This window comes from Trifolium pratense, linkage group LG6, assembly GCF_020283565.1.
Source record: "Trifolium pratense cultivar HEN17-A07 linkage group LG6, ARS_RC_1.1, whole genome shotgun sequence".
Classification (NCBI taxonomy): domain Eukaryota; kingdom Viridiplantae; phylum Streptophyta; class Magnoliopsida; order Fabales; family Fabaceae; genus Trifolium; species Trifolium pratense.
The window spans coordinates 16,628,573-16,652,063 of NC_060064.1; the positions used below are offsets into that span (position 1 = coordinate 16,628,573).

The 23,491-nt window shown below is 34.6% G+C and overlaps 3 protein-coding genes across 6 annotated transcripts; all 3 read left to right on the forward strand.

The window, feature by feature from the left end:
• Window positions 1–1,507: 1,507 nt before the first annotated feature.
• LOC123888366 lies at window positions 1,508–18,525 on the forward strand. Of its 4 annotated transcripts, none has more exons than XM_045937405.1 (23): window positions 1,508–1,875; window positions 1,970–2,180; window positions 2,327–2,408; window positions 2,999–3,284; window positions 5,874–5,976; window positions 6,078–6,214; window positions 7,094–7,267; window positions 8,723–8,925; window positions 9,552–9,695; window positions 9,768–9,856; window positions 10,879–11,023; window positions 11,203–11,249; window positions 12,319–12,374; window positions 13,100–13,263; window positions 14,894–15,081; window positions 16,178–16,238; window positions 16,318–16,390; window positions 16,784–16,885; window positions 17,008–17,104; window positions 17,186–17,305; window positions 17,401–17,633; window positions 17,757–17,897; window positions 18,217–18,525. In XM_045937405.1, exons 1-23 carry the CDS (start codon window positions 1,606–1,608, stop codon window positions 18,397–18,399), a joined length of 3,309 nt encoding a protein of 1,102 aa, XP_045793361.1. In that variant the 5' UTR covers window positions 1,508–1,605; the 3' UTR covers window positions 18,400–18,525. The 4 variants fall into 4 exon arrangements, with proteins under 4 accessions (XP_045793361.1, XP_045793360.1, XP_045793358.1 ...); XM_045937404.1 differs by having other exon boundaries at window positions 1,542–1,875; window positions 6,072–6,214; XM_045937402.1 differs by having other exon boundaries at window positions 1,552–1,875; window positions 17,008–17,305.
• A 2,943-nt stretch (window positions 18,526–21,468) lies between these two features.
• On the forward strand, window positions 21,469–22,674 carry LOC123888367. The gene is made up of 2 exons (XM_045937407.1): window positions 21,469–21,782; window positions 22,189–22,674. The coding sequence occupies exons 1-2, from the start codon at window positions 21,500–21,502 to the stop codon at window positions 22,458–22,460; spliced, it is 555 nt and encodes a 184-aa protein (XP_045793363.1). The 5' UTR covers window positions 21,469–21,499; the 3' UTR covers window positions 22,461–22,674.
• Window positions 22,675–22,909: 235 nt separating this feature from the next.
• On the forward strand, window positions 22,910–23,338 carry LOC123891826. The gene has a single exon (XM_045941709.1). The coding sequence runs from the start codon at window positions 22,910–22,912 to the stop codon at window positions 23,336–23,338; it is 429 nt and encodes a 142-aa protein (XP_045797665.1).
• The last annotated feature ends 153 nt before the right edge of the window (window positions 23,339–23,491 follow it).

Below are 23,491 nucleotides of genomic sequence, written 5' to 3' on the forward strand. Positions count from 1 at the left end.
AACTTAGTCCCTAAACTATCACTCTCTCACCAACTTAGTCTCTAAACTGTTAAAAACAACTAAAAGGTCCCTAATCTATTTTTCATCCGTCAATTTAGTCCCTAAACTATTACTCTCTCACCAAGTTAGTCCCTAAACTATTAAAAACAACTAAAAGGTCCCTAAACTATATTCACATCATTCAATTTAGTCCATAACAAACCTCATTATAATATCTCAAGGCACTTCTTAACACAGTATCGCATGGATGAAAAAAGCTAGATAATTCACCATACAAATGCTTGGAATTTAATAAGACTTGTTAGCATACTACATATAATGACACTTTTGTACCCTTTATGTCATCATTATACATACTAACACACCCCAAAACATTCCTTACAATAACAGAAAAAAAGGAATAGAATGATAAAAAAACTCTCAGACCCGCAAGAAACAAGAGATCACAGCTTAAACTTCAAAGGGATAAAACAAAATCACAAACCCTTACAAATTTACAAAAGTGAGAACAAAAAACAGACTTGATTTTAGCGTAGTCTCTAACAAGAAAAGTAAATGCTTGAGAAACTTCTGGTCCAGTGGGATTATAAAACTCACTAGGATAAGCAGTATTATTAAACCAGACAAAACAACAAGCTATAAAACCAAAAACGGTTGAATCATATCATTTTTTTTAATCTTTCAGTCAAAAAATTTAATAAAAAAAATATTTTGTGTTAAAAAAAAAAACCGACAATTGCCACTTTTTTCATACTAAAGATCTCTTTCGTTATAAATGATTATTCTGAAAGAATGAATTGAGTTCGGCGACTAGAGGTTATATTTGCGTTGCGAGCAAAACGGTTGTTGCCGGAGAGTGGAGTGGTTGGCGGCGAGCAAAGTGGTTGTTTTCGTCGAAGCACGTGGAAAAAGAAAGGGTGATAATATTTTAGGGTTTTATAAACAAGTTAGCCGATGACTAAATTGACGGATGAAAAATAGATTAGGGACCTTTTGACCTTTTAGTTGTTTTTAATAGTTTAGGGACTAAGTTGGTGAGAGAGTGATAGTTTAGAAACTAAATTGACGGATGAAAAATAGATTAGGGACCTTTTAGTTGTTTTTAATAGTTTAGGGACTAAGTTGGTGAGAGAATGATAATTTAGGGTGCGTTTGATCGGCTAAAAAATAAGGGACTGGACATGACAACTTCTGTTGTACTGTGTTTGATTTTAAAACTGTTCCTGGTACTGGACAAACTAGGGGCCAAGGGACAGGACAAAACTTGAAATTCTTGTCTCTCACAGAACCACGGGACAACTTTTTGTCCTCAGCATAAGTTGTCTAAAATACCAAAATAACATTTTATCCACCAAACATCGTATAACACAGAGTTTGTTCAATACCTTAAACGTTTGTTCTGTGCTATTCTGTTTTGTACTGTCCTGTACTATTCTGTCCAGTCTTTATATTTAGCGGATCAAACGGACCCAGAGACTAAATTGACCGATTACTTTTTTTTTTTTTTAAAAGATATTTGACATTTTACTGATAAAAAAGGAGACAATATAAAACACCACTAGACAATACTTTGCGGGCGGAGTAGCAAGCAGACTAGGGAACAAGATGGAAGAAGAAGCATCAGTAGAGTTTGTATGGAAATCGGAGCCCCAACCCGAATCCATAGTATCCGTCACACTCTCACGCGCCATCACTTCTCTTCTCTCCGTTCGTCCTAACAAACTCCACGACTCTATTTCTCGCCTCTCTTCACATTCACCTTCTCCAACAACCACTTTTCTCCACGATTCTCTACTCTTCTTCCACTCTTACATCACCGACGCCGCCAATCACAACCGTTCATTCGATCAACTCCTTGTTCCAATCATCCACAGCGTGCGTACTCAATTTCCCTCACTTTTTCGAAATGATTTTTAATTTCTTTTCGTTTTCGTAACACCGTGTTTGTTTGATTTGATTTGTTTCGCAGTTGTTGAAATGTAAAAACTCAAAGCACGGTGGACAACCGATTATTCTCTTGAATTGGCTTTTTCAAGATGTGCTTATTTTTGTACCTGTTGTTGAAGCTCTTGCTAGTATCATTACTAGAAAGAATGATCGTTATTTATTGTTTGGTTGGTGTCTTCTTCTTAGGAGTATTGTAGATTATGATACTTCTGTTCATCAATCTATGCTTAGTGGTGAGTTTGCATTTTTTTTTTCTTCATTCGCACTCGATTCATCTGTTTATTACTATATATGTACATGGATTAGAAAATTAGAATTAAGTTGTGTGGTAATGTAATGTGTTTGTTGTTTTTGGTTAAATTTTATTGTGTTTTGGCAGGAATAAGAGAGAGGTATAGTGATTTATTGAAGATACTCTCGACTTGCCTTCACGATTTAGCAGGGATTGTGAGTAACGAAAGGTATTATAGTTACCGATGAATTTCTTTCGCATTTTAAATAATGGAAGTTAATGTTGTTTAGTGTTTCATTTTGCTCGTAAATTTAATGTTTGTAGCCGAAAATAATGTTGTTGTGTGTGTACCTGTGTATTTAGTTACCTTCAACTTGTGCTAGTGAGTATATTATCTGCCTTATCTTTATATCATAAATCTGAGACCCTGAACATTCATCAAAATTGTACACTTTACTACCGCTATTACTATTTTGGTAAAGTGATGGCCAAAATTATTGCATGTTTGTCGATCGACATTCTTGCATTATAGACAAGTTTGCAGTATGCTGTCTGAAGATTGACTGATCGTAGTTTGGATGTAATGATAATCTCAATTGTATACATCTGTCCATCTTCACAAATCTGCTGTTTCATGTTTGTTTTTTGCTGTCAATGTTGTGGCAACATGTTTTCCATTGAAGTTTCCAATATTGTCAAATCTATATCTCTTCCTATTACCCCTTTAATGGGTTAGCATCCCTATAATTTTTTAATTTTTTTTACATTAATTCTTTTATTGTTCCATCAATTTTTGTTATCCGATCTCTTGCACTTTAGCACATTGCAGGATGGTTTTGAGTTGCCATCTCGCCTTGGAGTGTCTGCCGCAGATTGCTTTCTGGCCATTTCGGGTGCATTGACAAAAGCGGACAAGCTTCAAGATAAGAAGTTAAAATTTAATACAGAAGCAAAAGATCAGGCAATCACTTTGGTGCAAAGTCCTATGGTTGGCAAGAAGGTTAAATCGGTTTCGAAATCTTTGTTGATGTCAAAGTTTGAAAGGGACTATACTCTCTGGCATCATTTAGACGACCTTATTTGCTTGGTGCAAAGACTCCTTTCTGTAAGTTATGCAGTTCTGTATGAATCATTATGTTTTAGACAAGATGTCTTACGCATATATTCATGTTATAAAATCATGGTATCCAATTAGGATAATTTTATCAAATAAGTGAACAATAGAAAAAGATGGCATTATATAACTACACATAGTCCACGGGCAAGACTTTTAGAAGGTCAATTGTAGGGCATTTTGTGTCAAATTGACTTTGGAGCATTTTAGTTTCATGATTTATGTTTATCCCTGTTATTTCATACTTAACATCAGACAGATCTGCATACTGAATAAAGCTACAGAGTCCTTTTTCCAGATTCTTCCTCAGGCTACTGATATAAAACTACCTTGTTTTTTTTTTTTTGGAATACAAAGGGGCCTAAGCCCAAGAAAGAAAATTAAACACTAACTAGCCGGGGGAAAGAAACACCCCTAAAATCATCAGTTAAGACTTGCAACAACTCGAAAGGAGGTTCTTGGTAAGTCATCCAAGCAACATCCTGATTGCATCCCATATTTGCCAAAGCATCTGCACACCTATTCCCTTCACGGAAGATATGCTTGATTCGGACCTCGCAGTCAAGCTCCAATAATAAATCTCTAATCTTCTTCATAATGTTCCAACTCATTGTACATCCCGTTCCATCTTTTTTGGTAACCTTGACTAGCACCTCTGAGTCAACTTGAACTTCCAGTCTCTCTAAGCCCAAGTTCCTAGCCATAGATAATCCTTCATAAAGTCCCCAGACTTCTGCCATATAGGCTGAAGTGTTGCCTAGGAATTTTGTAAAACCAGATATCCAAATACCATTATCATTCGTCCACATCCAGCAACTCCGGTATCACTCTTCGCAGCACCATCAGTATTGAGACATACCCATCCCCTCGCCGGACATATCCATCTAATGTCTTTCGATTCTTTTTGGCAATGCTGCTCTGTTTCTCTCGCATGCTTGGTATTCTTATATTCATTTACCAAATTAAGGATAAAACTCCAAGGTTTCCATTGACTAGTGTAGTTTGTTTCATGAACTCTTTGATTTCTCCAATAGCATGTGGTCGCCCAGACAGCGTCCCAATCTAAGTCCTGCCTGATTCCCATAGATACCGAGAGATTTAAATCAATCCATTGGTGAAGTTGGCCAATAAACAATCTCCCTCTATGGTCTTCTTCCAATAAGTGTTGCCAAACCTCTACCGCTATCGGACAATCTCTCAAAACATGCAAGGTTGTTTCTTCCATTTGTCCGCAATAAGAACAATAAGGGTCCGTCAGATTCCATTTAGCTGTTCGCCAATTTGTTTGTATTCTATCATGTAGAACTTGCCACATGAAGGCTCTTATTCGTTCTATAGTCTCAAGACGCCAAATTTTGTTCCATTTCTCCTCGTGCTCTCTCAAATGTACTCCAGTCTTGGTTTGCTTGCTACCATTGACCCATCAATTTTGGCTCGCGAAGCTGCTTCTTGGATTCCGATGGGCCGATTAATTTTGATTCGAGATCGGGAGTTAGAGTCTAGGGGCGTCTTTTTAGGTCGAGTTTATGTATTCCTTGGTGGTTTAGAGGCTGAGGAGTGTCGTTATTTGGGTGTAGTCTGTGATTGGGTCTTTTTAGGTGATGGTGTGTACGTATTGGTGATGTTGTTTTTGGTGCTGTTGTGCTGCTGCACTTTGTTGCGGTAGTTATTAATAATATATTTGCTGATTCAAAAAAAAAAGTCAGGTACTGATATGCTGTAGCGACACTGAAATTTCCCATCCTCTCACCAGGCCATAAAGGCACATCAGGACCATTGTCTGCATGCGGTGGCATTTGAAACACAAGCTTCATAATCAAATTTCCTGGGAGGAATTGTTCTAGCTCTTCATAATTCCAAGTACCAGCTTCGGTCACGGCATTACATAACCTCCAATCTCTCTTGTCATCTGGTATCGTTTCAACCACCTGTCTAAGCCTCAGCTTTTTGTCAATCCAAACATCTTCCCAAAAACTGATTTGTGTACCATTGCCGATACCCCAACACTGGATTCCAGTCATAACAGGCCAAAGTCTTCCAATAGTTTTCCATAAAGATGAATCCGATCCACGTATTTACCGCGAAGCACTTGGGCCCATAGACTTCTGTCTCCCACCCTAAGAGACCAACCAAATTTCATAAGGCAAGCATCATTAATATGATTTAATTTCCGAATTCCTAGACCTCCCAAATCTTTTGGAAGGGTCACTTGATTCCAACCAATCATGTGAGCTTTCCTTCCCTCTTCACTATCACCCCATATGAATGCCCTTTGAATTTTTTCAATCTCATGAAGACAACTTTTGGGAATCGAAGACATCATAGGATAAACAGGGATAGTACCTTGGTTTTTGTGATGGCCATTTATCTGTTTCCAGATAGACTAAATTGAAATTGAGACTGAATTTTAAATGCCATAGCTGCCAGAAATTGATCCAATTGTTTTCATCAAAATTTATTATTTATAACGTGAATGTATATATGAACTTAGAATTTAAATAACTTGGTTCAAGCAGTAACATGTCCCTTCTGTTAAAATTTGCCCCAAGCTTATTCAATTAATTAACCTTGCACAAACAGTGGAGCAAAAAGAGTCGTTTTTTACATGCCAAAGGCTTAGAGCAAGTTCTTAAATGGATGGAGGAGATAAAGAATCACTATGGGTCCTTTCAACCTGAGGCAGGTTCTGAAATCATTGCTTTTTTTAACGGCTACTACTTATTTTATTCATTCTCACAGAATTCTCTAAACCATATATTTTTTTCTGCTACATTTAAGACACAGATTCTAATGCTTTTAAGACTGGGGATTTACTACTCTCTTCTTGCTGGAAGCATTATTACTTGCTATTACACTTGGAAGATCAGAAATTTTCTCAGCATTACAAGGAACTGTTGGACCAATATTTGTCTGGAATCCAGGTTTGATGTAGTAGAGATTAACTGCAATGATATTTTGTTATAATTTATAATTTCAGCCATCAGCTTGTGACCCAATATATGTCCGATAACATTGTATTGCTGTTTGATGTTTTCCAAGGGAGATAAATTATTTCTTATTTGTCTTGTTTGCAAAGAAAATCTAGGCTTTAATAATTTTGCTGTATATTTGTTAAGGAATGCGTCCCTGTATAGTGTGTCTGATTGTATTCCCTCATAATTACCATTGTACTATTTGCATGTGTGAATTAGTGACACATAGTGTGCTCTTGTTTCCGTTATGGTTAGCTGTTACTCCGTCCGTCCCAAATCTTTGGTCCTTTTAGCTTTTTAGTTTTGTCCCAAAACTTTGGTCCTTTTAAGAAACCAAGGCACAGTTAATGATAGTTTACCATTTATACCCTTACAAAAACTAAAGCATTTATTAAATGAATTTTCTCTTTCTTAATAAAGTAAGGGTAAAAATGACTTAACTTATCAATCTTTATTATTTCTTAATCCATGTGCAAAACTCTAAAAGGACCAAAGTTTTGTGACCGAGGGAGTAATATTTAGTTTGAGATTAGAAGTTAGTCAGTTGGTTCTGTTAAAGTTGTCAGAATGCAACTTAGGTAAACTGATTCATAAATATATATGAATTTATATTCACACAACGCATGAATTGTGGTACAATCCTACGATTTACAATGACGAGCCCCCTTCTCAATCCAAAGTCTCGATTTTGACTACCACGGCCTCATCTCCTTTCAACGAGTTAATTATAATTATATGATACAATGACATGTTAACTCAATCCTTCATGGCTTTATGCGATACTGTGTGATGGAATTGTTTGGTTTCTGATATCCTTGAAAATTACAGTATTATATGGATAATCACGCTAGCGGATCTGCTGACAACAAGGATAGTGGGTTAGAGACTACAAAGTTTTTCTTGAATTGTTTGTGCTTACTACTGGGGCGTCTAGACAGCAAGAGATTTGAAAGCACAATGTCTGAAATTGGGATGAAAATCTCACGTATTCTAGTACCACAGGTACCTCACTTAGTCTTACCTCAAAATATTGACTATCCTCCATGATGTTTCTATAGGTCTTCTTCATACAAGACTGCCCAATTTAGTTCTATAGTATATTACACAGGTCTTATAGCTCTGAAATGAATTTTTCCTTTAGGCATGAGAAGTATTTTTTTTCCTATTGCATATCACACCTGAAGCCTTTATCCATTTCATACTCTACTTGAGTCCTATGATTGACATTTCCCTCCATTCCTCATCACTTTGTATGAAAGATCCCAGATACTTAAAATGCGATACATGTGGAATTGAATGTTCTCCAATTTTTACCTTTATTTTAGAATTAGTTTGTCATTTGCTAAACTTGCATTCCTTTACTCTATCTCATCTCTCTCCTATATATGGTGTGGTTTATCAAGTGTTGAAAGCAAGGGAGTAATAGTTGAAACTTAGGACTTGGTGCAAAGGGTAGAACCTTCAGTTTAAAACATTTTGTGATGTTAAGGCTTAATTTCTAAGGCCTACAAATTAGGGCAAGACAAATGCTGGTGGCAGCTCAACCTCTCTCTAATTTCCAGGTTGTTACTTACTATAACAATTATGAAATGGAGATAGGGATTTTTCCATTTAATAGGAAGACCAAAGATATACTTATAGATTGCATTTATCCCTGTTAGAATGGAATGGGAATTTCTTTGGATTCCATGATAGCTCTGAGCACATATTTAGTCCCTTTCCTTCTCAGCATCTCTATTCCAACTATCCAAACCTTACATTACACAATGTACTCATCATGATGTTAAAGAAATATATGTTACCTATTTGTCAAAACCTACTATGCTTTCATTTATGATTTAGGGGAACATATTATATCAATTTATTATGCCAGTACTTTCTTGGAACCTTTCTAGGTTCAGTAGGATGTCTGGTTTTCCTTACTGGATGATACATACACTGTCACTTCTTATGAGCACTTAAGTCTTCACAAATATACTGTATATTTGTAAAGATTTTGAGTTGAATGTTATTTCATTTTTTTGAGATATATGATGCACTTATCATACCGCGGTTGTGGTTCAGTAATGCTAGGTACAAAAAATTCATCTAACCAGAGATGAAACTCAGATCAGAACAATAAGAAATTATAGATGATATTAATGGTGAAAACAACGGAGCTGTAGGGTCCTTACAGAAAATATAATTGATATAAAAGAGAAAAAGATACTCAGTCCAGACTGCTCTTCTAGGAATAAACCAGTCTCACCAAGGCTAACACTTATCATCTACCCAATTCTTGCCTCCCTGTCCATATATCCACTCAACCAATGCCACCTGTCCCATTGTGTTATGCCCCTCTCCTTCCAACTGTTTCCCCTCTATCACACGGGCCTATCAAGTAATTTGAATATTGATTCTCTTATCGAAGTGACAGTGGAACTTAATATCAGATTTTCTTTTCCCTCTTGTCTGCAGCTTAATTGCACCGATGAAGATGTGATAGTAGGGGCTGTTGCAATATTCAAGGCTATCATTTTAAAACCAAATCTCTCCCAGGAAGATGCACTTATAAATAGTAGGCAGGCAAATATTGTAATGCCGTTTCTGCTTCACCTTCTAGATGAGCAGGATGGTACATCTCGAGCTGTTGTTATGCTGATAGCAGAATACTGCTCATTGTAATCAGTCTATTCTTTCTCATATGATACTGAGTAGGAATACTTTAAGTTTAATTACTCTGTAACTCTTTGAACTATCAGAATGTTTTTAAAAAGGTCCATGAACTAAAAATGTTTGTAATTGGATCCTTGAATTTGTTAGTAATTTGTAATTAGTCCCTTTAAAAAAAATTAATTGGGTCACTAAACAATTAAATAATTTCTAATTAGGTCCCTGAACTTAGGGACCAAAATACAAATTATTTAAAAGTTTAGGAGATACCTAATTGTAAATTATTTAAAAGTTCACATACTTGATTAAAAAAATTGGTTCAGGGATCTTATTTACTCCCTCTAGTCCTTATTTTAAGAAAAAGTTTGCTTTTTAGGTTCGTAGAATGTTTGATGTATCTGGACCAGATACATCAAACATTCTATGAACCTAAAAAGCAAACTTTTCTTATAATAAGGACTAGAGGGGGTAATATTTTCGAGAAATTCAGGCACTCAATAACAAATTCTTTTAGTTCTGGGACCTATTTAAAAATTGCCAAATAATTCAGGGACCTTCAGAATAATTAAACCTACTTTTTAAGTCTGAAATTTTTCCTTTTCTAATTTAGAGCTTTCTTATGATGATCCACCAGATGCAAAGATGATATGTGCCTTATGGAAGTTCTAAAACGCCTTGCTTCTGAAAACATTTCACAGAGAAGAAATGCCATGGATGTTATAGCGGAAATCTTGCATATATCATTAGCGTCAAAAAAACCATTGCCTCATTCTGCTTGGTATGATTGCTCATATAGTTTTTACCATATTTTTTTTTAGTTTGTATGTGATTATTAATATGTCTATATTAGGCAAGAAACTGCCAACACATTGCTTGAGCGGCTTGGAGATAAAGATATTTGGATTCGTGAGCAGGCGTCTAAGTTGCTTCCAATGATAGGTTAGCATTAACACATGAAGTATAAGGTGTATATTTTTAATATTTCCTATATGCTATTAATTTAAAACTATTATTGGGCCTTATGGGTGTATTTTTTAATATTTCTAATATGATGTGACTTTAAAACTATTATTGGGCCTTCTGGTATTGGCTGAAGCTTTTAGGATGATTGTTTATTGACATGATGTTAGAGCCTCTTTTGTCCAAATAGTTAAATTTTTTATTTTGGTCCTCTCCATCTTTAGTCTCTAAATTAAATTTCAAGTACAAGGTATTAGTGGCCATTTCTTTATTCATGCCTCAAGTCTAAAGGGATTTCACATTGAGAAGTGTGTTTGAGTTGTAATCAAACACAATTTCTGAGTTCGCACCGGATGGTGCTTGTTTGATTTCAGTAAATGTTTTTTGTTTTCATTTTGTGTTCCCGTTTAATTACAAAACTACCATTTTGTTTCCTGTTTTCAAAGATTTGAATAGGAATTTTTTTAAAGAGAATTTCACTGTTTTCTATACAAATCTTTGAAGACAAGAAACAAAATGAAAAGTATAATGTGGCATACTGGCATTTTTGTAGTTAAACTTAAAGGTGAAAACTGAATGAAAACAGAAAATGGCTCTTAAACCAGACAGGCCTTTTAGTTTTTAGGTTCATAGCTTATTTGTATTTTCCTTCTTTCACTTCTTTCTCCTCTTTTTATTTCCTTTTTCAAATACTTCGTTCTTCGCCATTTTTTGTTTTGGTACTTCTTTGTGTCATTTCTATTACTTCGACTTGTATGTTATATTTATATAAGCATTACTGTTTTGTTGTTAATCCCATCCCATATCACGTTAAGGTGATACATTAAATTTTACAAAAATATGTTAACTGGCATATGTGAATGATTGTAATTTTATTAACTGACATACAAGCCCTTCTGTAATTTTATTAACTGACATACAAGCCCTTCTGTAATTGTATTACTGTTACCATTTGTATGGCATTACATTCTCATTCATTGTTGATTCACTTAATCTTGCAGACCCTTCATTGTACCTGCTTGATCTGGTTCGTCTTGTATACTCCCCTGATGAGAACCAATCATCTGCTAGCGATGCCATCATTGGGGTCCTCAAACGACACAACCAGAATATTGAAATCATATTCTTGCTTGTTGACTGTCTTAAGTATGTTTTCTTTTCTTCACTGTTCTTTCTACAGGGCCTTTACAGTTGTAGAGCAGAACTTATAAAAGCATAAAGCTGTAAACTTCTATTTCTACAGCTACAGTTCAAAAACTATGAATGTGTATTGATATGTGAAGATACCACTGCTTGACTAAAAGTTTGTCTCCTTATCCTTGCAGCAACATCAGCCAGAGCCTAGATCTTCCACAGCCAGCTGGAGATAAAGGTAGTGTCCAAGGTTGTCAAACTCGAGATTATAGGTAAACTTATTTTACCTTAGGTAAACTCAACTCGTAGACTATCAAGAGTTTTACCTAATATAAAAAATAATATTAAAAACTCATATACATGACACATATACTTATATAATACTAATAAGACAGCAAAAATTCAATATTTTAACTCCATAAATAAAAAGTAGCAAATCAACAAAATAATGCAAAATACTATATTAAGGAGATGCTGTTGAAGATCCTTCATTTAATTAAAGTAATGTACTAAATCTTCGCCATCCTCATCCAATCCCCCCCCCTGATGATAAAGGATCTTCAACAATAGGCATCAAAGACTTAATTATCGACATTATCGAAAGGCTGCTCTTGCTCCACATTAGCATCGCCAACATCTGCCTCTTCAGTAACCCATTTATCATAAGAATCAATTTCATGAAATGTAAGCTCTTCCTTCCTTCTCGTTTCTTTACTTTTTAGCTTCAAGGTGTGCATTACATAAACCAAATCATTCATCTTTTTCTGTTGCAAACGATTACTTTTCTTTGTATGAACCTAGACATTAAAATATAATCAAACTTTAGGAATAAGATTACCTAACACAAACAAAGCAAACTTATAACTATAACCAAAGTCACAACTTCCATCACCATTTCAAATGCACTCCACTTACGCTCGCAACCAGAAGATATTAGCTTCTTTTTTTTTATAAAATGTTTAACCTTTATGAACTAATTTTTTTTTTTTTTGAAATTATATGTGATTAGATAACTTATGTAATTTGATCATATCTAGTAATTTGCTACTTTTTTTTAATCATGGAATTTGAGTTTTTGTTGTCTTAACTCTTAATGGTGGTTATATAAGTATATATGTCATATATAGGAGTTTTTTAATATTAGGTAAACTCTTGCGAGTCGATGATCCGAATTACCTCTTAAAATAAAAACAAGGTTACCCAGAATCTCAAGTTCGACAGCCTCGAATTTTAACAGGTTATCTCTACTCCACGTTGGTTAAAAGTATGGATCCATTATGTTCTTATGCTTTATTCTTTGGTGACAGAGTCAAAGGTTGATACTGCCCGAGTACTAAAACTGGTTCCAGAATGGTCTAAAAGTGTAAGCTTGATTATTTAATTATAAATATGGTTATTTAGTATCCATGATTGTTTTTCCTTCTCATTATGGAATCTGATTAAGAATATTCAAATAGGTTGTTTGGCTGCGAGAAATTGTAGACTTCTAAGATTTAATAAGTGTTGTGAATGCAAATAGATTATTTTGACATTTTGAGACATCTAAAATGATGTGTTACTGGAGTCCTTGAATATTGTCAAGAACCATATAATCCTAAAAGTTTGTGTTCTTTCGTGCACACATACGAATATTTATTTTTCTCTAAGTTGTTTTACATGGAAGCACTTTGCATTCCTCCCATGGACAATGACATATCACTAGCCCACCTATCCTGGTTAAAGTTTAATTTGATTATGAAAAGGTAGGATGACTACAGCCTACAGCCAACATAACTCTTTGGTAGAAGTTACTCTGATCCATTTTAATAATCAAGTTGGTATAGGCCCTAAATGCTTTCTTCTGTATTTAGAGTGTTAAGAGTTGACACTCATTTTGGTATGAAGTTGTTCACTACTTTTTGATATATCTACTTCCCCATCAATGGGCACATACGGCATGACCATGTACATTTGCATTTTGTCTAGGTTCTGTCTTGCTCTTTATAGATTTCTGAAATGTTCTTAAATTGTTCCAATAAATGTTCCTTCAGATACAGGTGATTTAGATTACCAAGAGTATTCTGATTCGTAAATTCTGATGCGTAACAGGTTCAAGACTGGAATAATTTAATTGGACCACTGATTGACAAGATGTTTGCAGATCCATCAAATGCAGCTATTGTGAAGTTCTTCAGTTATATAAGTGAAGACCTTAAAAATGTTGTTGATCTTGTATTGCATCATGTTCTGTTGCATGTTAGAGAACAAAAGGAGTGAGTCTGTGTTACTTTTTTTTAAAAATTAAACTGCTTACTGCTTCAAACTACTATTTAATTATATCAGCGATGTTGCTTTAAATCTTTTATTGAAACAGTTTAGCTGTAGTATAATCCCTTTACCTTTATAGTTGTATGCTGGAGAGTTTAACTGTAACACCAAAGTGCTGTATCTGTTTATAATTTTATATTAATTATATAGGATACACTGATCAGACACATAATAAGACAGTTAGGTTTGTACTTGTAAAGCCTACCCCTAATAGAGAAACCTGTTGCATGCACTGTTTGAGTTCATAGAAAGAAAGTTGACTTTATTAGAAAACTTATTGTATGCATCTGTACAATGATAAGTATCCTAGCACTTGGGAAACCCTCCCTTAAAAGGGGAAGAACCAAGTCACTTAAATACTCTGCTGAGCATCACATACTACTCGATCAGGATTTGGGCTCCCCATAATACCCAAGTCCCTATCCTATGATGCCAAAGAAACAGTTTAGAGGAATATTATAAAGGACAAAACTTAGATACAGTCCCTTAGGTGCTGTTTTTACTGTTTCCACTTAAAATTTGACACCTGTCCCAATCTACCACACAACTTAACTCGGTTTCAACTTTAAAATAATATTTCTTTTTTAGTTTTTTTTAACCCCACTTATCCATTCTCTCTCTGCTTTCATCACCTTCCCCTTCTTTTTTGTTTCACTACTCTTGACATATGTTTGAAGTAAGACTTAGATACAGTATCAACATCAATTATGTTGTTGAGAGTAGCAGGCGGTAGTGCCATGAGAGAGGATGATGATGAGAAAAACTAACAATCAAGCAATTGAGAAATTTATGTCGGTCGGAATCCCAAGTGAAGAAGTGAAGGGGGTGGTGGTTGTTCAGGGAGTAGATAGTACGGGTGAGGACGGAATGAGCAGGAGAGAGTGATGAGAAATTGGTGGCATGGAATCAAAGTTTTGATTCAATGATTTGGGAATCGTCGAAGAGGTTGAAGATTTAAGTGAACAAGGGAGAGGTTTTGTTTTGACGTGGCTAGCTTCACATGGCTGCCATGGTGAGAGCCTTATTTCTGGCGAGGTTGTTATACCGTCACAAGCCAATCCTGATCCTCATTAATAGGATACCAGAAACAGAGAAAAAAATTGATTTGGCACTCTTATGCAAAAATAAAATAAAAAATTGATTTGGCATTGGCACTGTGTGGTTCTGACTAAAGTTAATTAACGGCGTTAAAATGAGTAGTGGATGGGTACATGTGTCCGATTTTAATTGGAAAACAGAAAAAACAGTACATATGGTACTGTATCTAAGTTTTGTCCTATTATAAATATATAATGATTGATCATACTGCTACAATCGGTGTGCAGCTTACATATTTGTTTTATGTCACTTGGTTGGTTATAAAACATCAAAGCTTAAGCGATATAAAAAATGTGTCTGATCTTATTAGCTAAGCTCTGGATGCTTGAAAAGCAAGTTAACAAAATATTACCTGATTGTATGATAGTTGTTTTAGCTAAGCTGTCTTTGCCTGTCTTTTGTTAATTAGGATTTCTTGGTGATTCCTTATGTCATTTAAGTGGTTTCTCGTTTGAAACATTCTCAATTCTGTTGCAGGATTGATGAAAGTTTCTTATTGAGGTGGGAGCGTAGAACCTATACCAGTAATGAGTATGAAGAAATGCAGCGAACTCTGTTTGAGCATCTTTGCCCACTGCTTATTATTAAGATGCTTCCCATGAAAACTTTTGATGACCTCAATTCACCTGTTATGTATGCACATCTCAGTCAAAATAAAATGCATGGTATATATTCATGCCTTGCGTATCTCCCTTTTGATTCGCCTGTTTTTTCTACCATCACATACTTCTTGATTTGCTTTATTAAACATTTGGTTTGAGTTCATTATCTTTGTTTCAATTAGTAGTACTCATCCTGTCAGATTTAATTGGTATAAAGTACAGTTCATCTTATCTTCTGATGTGTGAATTAAATGATCATGGAACCAAGGCGTTATTCCTGTTCCTATAAATTATTAATTTGGAACCAATAGCTGAAATTTACTTGCTGAGATTATTTGAGTTCAATTTTAGTTATTTTTCAAACTTTCCATAATTTGGATGGAAAGTTAGCCAACTTTCTTATTGTTTTATATAATCAAATGTTGTAATAATTTTGTCTTACCTGCTGAAATCTGAATCGTTGAGTCGGTTTTTATTTTTCATTTGATGTTCGGCTAGTTTGTTTAAATGTCTCCAAGTGGACCTAAAATTGATAGCCTTGTAGTTGTAAGAGAAAATGATTAAATATTCAATTTGATCATTGAAATTGTCGGACTGTATTAACCTAGTCCCCTGTTATCAATATTTCAAAATGATCCCTATAGTTACAAAAGGTCAGTAGTCCCTCCCTTGGTATTTGCAGGGACTATAATGAAATTAAGTTTGTAATGTTGAGGATGCTTTTGAAACCAAGTGAATAACGTCAGAGATACCTTTGATAACAGATCCAGACAAATGTACAAACTTGATTAAAATTTTGCAAAGATCATTTTGGAATATTTAGAATGTGGAGGACTAGGTTGACACGGTCCTACAATGTATTTGACCAAAATGGATATTTACTCCAATGTATTTGACACAAATACACCTGATTACGGTGCTTGAAACTATGATAGCAATTGATGCTCATTGAGTCGATAATAAAAGGTTCACATAGAAATCTTGATGCTTTAACATTTCACACATAAGGTTCAGTTATTCAAATTCATCACTTTTGATTTCAATCCTATCAGTCAACCCAAGGTTCTTTAGTATCGTGCTTAAACTACTGTAATTGTATGCCATTCTGCCCGGAGGTTGCTTTTTTCTTTTAATGCATCATGATCTTCTTGTGTGGTAGGTTCAGGGAGCAGCAGCCCAGAACTTGATTATGAGTGTATTTCTGCTTTCCTTCTTAACAGGTTGGTACTTGATGATCATAGCCTTTACCTTCTTCCATCATTATATAGGATCCTGGTTCATGCTAATAATTTGTTTCAGGGCACTCCGTGAGTTTGAATTTGAAGATGTTCGAAAACTTTCTGCTGAGTTGTGTGGACGCATTCATCCACAAGTAATGAATTATATTATTTTAATTTTAAATTTATAGGATGCCGTAAGTATTTTACTCAGTGTAGAAGAGCCTTAGTTTTGTTTACATTTTAGTTTGAGAGAATTTTTTACAATCCTCTGCGTACAACATATGATTGAAAACTTTGCATGCAAGCAATTCACCATGCATCTTGGATACATTTTTGCTTTGACAGAGTTCTTATATCTGTCTGTTTAGATAATTGCTTGTGATTATTTTTACAGCATAAAATGTACAAATCCTTAGTTACAGCATTTGGTTTTCTTTTTGACAGATCACATAATGTTTTGGTATTGCAGAAAACCTTCATTACTTGGTTACCAGTTCTCAGTTCTTAGAGATTATTTTAACCTTCCCATATTGCTGATTCTTTAGGTCTTACTCCCAGTTATTTGCTCCAAATTAGATCTGGCTGTCGATTCTAAGAATGTACTGAAGATAAAGGCCTGTTTATTTTCAATCTGTACATCCCTGGTGGTAATTATTTTCTTCCGTCAATATTTAGCGTGTCATGTTCTGCTTTTTAAATATCTGTCTCAGTGTCTAGCATTATCCTTTTCAATTTAGCTTGCAGTGAAGTAGCTTTTTTGGATTTGTAGGTCAGAGGCCGGGAGTCACTTTCTCATCCCTTGATGCATGCAATTAAAAGGATGATTGAAACAGTGCTGTTATGGCCTTGTCTGAATGCTGATTCAGGTCTGAAACTATTTATTTTCTTAATTCCTTTCAGTTTTATATTAACTAAAACTAATTTTGATAGGCACAACTTTTTCTCAGTTTCTAAAGTACAACATGGATGCATTGATTGTCTGGCACTGATGATATGTGTTGAACTACAAGCTGAGGAATCTATCACAGACTCTATGCCAGATAGAATTAGGGCTATTGGAAAGAAAGGTATCATGGTGTTGTATGATATGATGGCTGTAAGCCTGTAAGTATAGAAATTAGTAGTTGAATGTGGCTTCATCGTAAACCTGTTGTGTCTGCAGCTGTAGGGGATTCTGTTGTCACCTATGTGATGAATCAGTTCGTTAATGATAAGAAGGAACATACTTCAAATCCCGAGTTTGGTGAGGAAAACTGTGAATCTGTAGCTGCAGTTCCTCTCACTTTTCGTTTGTGCATGGGTAATGTTCTCATCAGCACTTGCCAGAAGATTTCAGAATCTTACAAGAAGCATTTTGCTGGACTACTACTTCCTTTTCTCCTTCATTATCTTAAGGTACCACTGTAAATTTAGTTATTGATTAGTGATTACCCAATAGTATGATTTTATTAGAGTTAACCGTTCTCCAAATATTACCATCACTATTGTTGGGTTATGAAACTAGTACTTTTTCAACAGTTTGAAATAAAGTCAGAGATTAGAGCAGCATGCATCCAGGTCCTATTTTCAGCTGTCTATCATCTACGATCTGCAGTTGTTCCTTATGCCTACGACCTTCTCAAAACCTCATTTGAAGCCCTGAGAAAGGAGTCAGAAAAGGTAAACCATGTCTCACTCATCATTTCACTAGACTGCTATATCTTGTATAGGCGCAAACAATGTTGCATTCGATGTCAATCATAAGATTCTGTTATTTCTATATAGAGAGACATCATGGAACCTATAAATAACATTTTTCTAAATTCAAAAGAAGGTAAACCATAGATATTTCTCGGATAAAAAGACTTCTAATGGCTAAAAATGGAAGTAGGGAAAAGGACTATAGAGGACGATTTATTGAGTATAAGCCGTATATTTGTTCTCTTAATATATGGGAAATATGTATTTGATGTGCTGGTGTATCATGAATGCTCAACAGGAAAGGATGGCCGGTGCAAAGCTTATAGCATCTCTAATGGCCAGCGAAGATGTGATTTTGGAAAACATATCAGTTGGACTATTAGAAGCTAGGTCTGTACTGTCAACTGTATCTTCGTCAGATCCTTCACTTGAGTTACGGCAGCTATGTAGCAAGTTGCTATTATGCATATCTTCTCCGTGAATTCAACAAACTTTTGTAACTCTTCTATCTGTTTATTTGTTAAGTGTACATAATTAACCTTTTTAACTGTAGATAAAATAGTTGACAATGGTTTACAAGGTTCTCGGAATCTAGTTTTGATATCAACTCGTATCGGCTAAATCAACTTGTAAACTCGTAGAATATACCTCATTAAAATAAGAATATATAATATATTTTAACTTATTTAATTTTGAACGTAATTTGATATTAATATTTTATTTTTAATTTATAAATGTAAGTGTTATGAATATTAAAGAAAATATGACAAAATTAATATATTGTTTGGGAGGGGACCGGAACCACTTGATACCGAAACTTGCTCCGAACTCTGGACTACTAGGGCTTCCTTCCCCTAGGAACGAGAGGATGAAGACAAAAATAAAATAAAAATAATAAATATTAGATAATTCAAGCTTAATTGAGCTATAATTATTAATTTTGTTCGCGATTTGGCCGGAAACAAATATGCCAAGTTTATTCCTGTTCCTATGGCTATGGCTTTACCTTTCTACATTGGAAGCAATTTTACTATTGATATGTGTGTTGGAAGCTTGATATTGTTTGTGTGGCAGAAGATTGATAGGGTTAAGGCTGATGCATTTGGAACTGCTATTGCTTCTGGTTTGATTTGTGGAGATGACATTTGGTCACTTCCTAGCTCATTTCTTGCTCTTGGTGGAGTGCAGCCACCTATTTGCATGAAATTTTTGTCTAGAACAACAAATGCAAAGGTTGATGCATACTTAATGGAATCTTAAAATTGAATTATTCATGTTGCTGATTTTTATTTCTCAAATCGGCCAAAATTCCAAAATCGACTATAAACCCAAAAATCGGCCGAAAAACAAAAAATCGGCAGAAAATCCAAAAAATCGGCAGAAAAAACCTAAAATCGGCCAAAAGCCCAAAATCGACTATAAACCCTAAAATCGGCCGGCACCCCGAAAAATCGGCAGAAAAACCTAAAATTGGCCAAAATTCCAAAAATCGACTATAAACCGTAAAATCGGCTGAAAACCCAAAAATATCGGCCGAAAAACCAAAAACCCAAAAAATCGACTGAAAACCTAAAATCGGCCAAAATGCAAAAAATCGACTATAAACCCTAAAATCGGCCGGCAACCCGAAAAAATCGGCAGAAAAACCTAAAATCGGCCAAATTTTCAAAAAACGACTATAAACCCTAAAATCGGCTGAAAACCAAAAAAATCGGCCGAAAAACCAAAAACCGACCGAAAACCCAAAATCGTCCAACATCCAAAAAAATCGGCCGAAGAATCTAAAATCGTCCCTAAACCCAAAAAACTCGGCTGAAAACCTAAAATCGACCCAAAATCCTGAAATCGGCTATAAACCCCAAAATCGATTTTTTCGGCCAATTTTTGGGTTTAGGTCGATTTTATTAAAATAAATAAAATTAAATGAAGGAAATTCAATTACATTATCCAAACAAAGAAATTTACAATTGATGGAATTTCAACACTTTATTCAAACACTAGAATTTGAAAATCAAGGGAATTCAATTGAATTGTCTAGTATTTAAAATCCCTTGAATTTCTAGAATCCCTCATTCAAACACACTCTTAAGTTTTTTTCTGAAATATTTTGTATAGTTATTTATTTCAACCTTTTAAAAATTATGACACAATTTCAAGTCAATAAATTCCCATCTCTCTCTCTCTCTCTCTCTCTCTCTCTCTCTCTCTCTCTCTCTCTCTCTCTCTCTCTCTCTCTCTCTCTCTCTCTCAGGATCTCCGTCCGAATTGTCCTGTTTGGGGATTCGAAAATAGGGAATTTTTCCTGCGGGGATGGGAATGGAGGAAAAAGTCCCCCGAAAAAGGTTTCGCTATAATATTTTACCCCCCGTCACGCGGAAACTCCATCCTCAAACACTTTACTAAAATATCATTTACTAAAGTATTACTAATTGTGTCAAAAAAAAAGTATTACTAATAATTTTTTTGGGTCTTAGATGAAGTGGTAAATCCACTGAAATTAAACTCACATAATCGTGAGATCTCTGGTTCGAACCCGGGTTACGACGTCTGACCTAACAATTTCGGCATTTTTTACAAGTTGAGTTAGGAGTTATGGGACAACAATTTACTTTACTTTACTTATAATATTAATATTAGTAAAAAAAATTACAATTAATGTAAATTAGATAATAAAAAGCGGTTCAAATGAAATCACATTAAACTGAATTAAATTATTGTAAAATGATTTATCTAAACTAAATTGTATAGTATAATTTTATTTTTAGATTAGATCAGTTAACTTTTTATCTTAGAAACGGCAGTGTAAACACTCCTCACATCAATGACACCATCATGGCGTGTATTTTATTTTACATTAAGTTATACGATGTTTATGGAAATTTATGATGCGAAATTTTCTACCCACTTGATTAAGTTAAATGTGCAATATTAATAGTAAGAAAAACTTTCTTTGACTTTGTCCCATAAATCTTAGCTCGACAAAAATGTTAAAATTATTAGATCGGATGTCGAACCTGAAATCTCACAATTATATGTGAGTTTAATTTCAGTGGATTACCACTTCATCTAAGACAAAAAAAAAAGAAAAAAAAAACTTTCTTTGACCTTTCGTAAAAACAAAATCTTTGACCTCATAATACTAACACGACCCCATTTAATTTGACATTTTCAACATAATAATTCCCACTATTTTGGTTGCCATATGTCTAACAAAACCAAATTCAAACCTACCAACCCACTCTCTCTAATACTGGAATCACTTGCATAAGAAACAAACCAAAACTAAATAAACAAAATGAATGAATAAATACTAGTAAATAAATAAATTCCAGTCAATATTGAACTTAATGTAAAGAAATTAAATGAGATATTCAATGTTATAGAAGAATTCTACCCCCACTTACTTATATGAAGACTAATTTAAAGTTAATTTGGTAACTCCACACCACCAAATGCCTAACACTTTAATTAATTTCCTTCCCCAAAAACCTCTATATAAATCCCCTCCATAATTCCAACTAAATCATAACACACTCTCTTTAGAAGCAACTAATTAAGAGACAAGAATCATATAACACAATATGGCCACTACCACCACCAACATTGTTCATTTCCTGACCTTATTTGTTATAGTAACCTCTTCAATGTTTACAGTTACTATGGCAAACAAGGATTGGCCCTCCTTTGGTAATTTTAACTACACTGATTGGTGGTCTAGATTTGGCAACCATAATCATCAAATAAATAAGACAGAACAAGAACCTAAGAAAATCATTGTTGGTGACTCTCAAAATTGGCACTTTGGTTATAACTACTCTGATTGGGCTATAAAGAGTGGCCCTTTTTACCTCAATGATACTCTCGGTAAGGTTCTTATTAAAAACTTCATTACTTAAGCTTAATTATTGAAGCATACACATCATTTTATGAGTTTAATTTTAAGACATTAACTAAAATGGTATAGTTATTCAATTTGATTATTGAGGTGGGGGACTAAAACTAACAAAAAACTAAAATAGGGGGATCAAAAGTGCTGAGTTTTAAAATAGGGGGATCAAAAGTTCAGGTTTTTCAAAATAGGGGGATCAAAACTGCATTAAAGCCTAATTTTTATGTATCGAAATTGTAATGCAATTGCAGTACTTGATATTGCACTCGATCACTTCATTTGACCACGATTCTTTCTAGTATAAAGAATTGGCACGCGACTAATATTTAAAACTCGTTTATCCTATTTTATTCTGATTAGCATATATTTGTGATCGTGTAGTTTTCAAGTATGATGCGCCAAATGCAACGAGTTTTCCACATAGCGTATATATGTTTCCAACATGGAGGAGCTTCAAAAATTGTGATGTTAAGAGGGCTAAGATGCTAGCAAATCACACACAAGGTGTTGGAGAGGGATTCAAGTTTGTGTTAAACAAATGGAAGCCATATTACTTTGCATGCGGTGAGAAAAATGGGTTACATTGCAACATTGGACAAATGAAGTTCACCATTATACCAATGCTTCGCCCCTTATGGCCATCATGGCCTTGAAAAAATGTTTGCCATAGCTAGCTATTGGAGAATTTGAAGTGCATGCTGCAGCTTCTGAATTTATAGTTTTCTCTATTAATATATGTTCCAAAAATTTAAAATAAAGAGTGTTTCTTATTCATGTACCGATCAAGATATGATTGTGGTGCATCCGAATAATAGTAGTTGTTTTGTGTTTCTTCAAAATATTGTTTTTGTATTTTTTTTTCTGTCCATGCTATATATATTTTTTGCTTTTTCCCTTCTCTTGTCACATTTTCTTACTTAAGTAGCATAACTCGGATTTGAATTATTTACATAAAAAAATTCTATATTCACTTATATTCATTTACATTTAATACAAAAATACTAGGAGCTAGAGAGAATAAAGAGAGGTAGTATGATATGTGATAATGACAAAATTCAACCTTAACACCTCAAAAAGACACCTAGAGAAAGAGAGGTAGTATATGATATGTGTACCTTGCCAATTAGATTGTCCAATATGTGAGAATGAACATGAAAGTGATTGGCACTTCCTCTTTGACTGTCATGACAACAGAAGAGCATGGCAAACAGCAGGCTTAAAAGCTATCGTTCTGCAAAGAACTCAGCAATTTAACATGCCGATAGAGTGCCTTATGGATATATGCAAAAACACAGATAAAGATACAGCAGGGAAGGCAGCAATGGTAATCTGGCTTCTTTGGAATAATAGGAATAATTGGGTTTGGAACCACACAAAAGAAAGCGGACAACAGCTCGGGCATAAAGCATTATGTTTGTGGAACAAATGGAATGAAGTTCAGACAGTAAGAAATCACAGTAGCAGACGCGAACAACAAGCAACACAGTGGCAGAAACTGCAACAGCTTTGGCTTAAGTGCAACTTGTCATAAGGTCATAAGGACACACTCATAAAATTACTCATCTTTAAGCTTTGGCTTAATTTGAAAGTAACTTGTCATAATTTGAAAGTTCTTCATCTATGACTGATCAGTTCTATTTATAAATTCGATGAACCCTGCCGCAATAATCTTTACCATTTTACC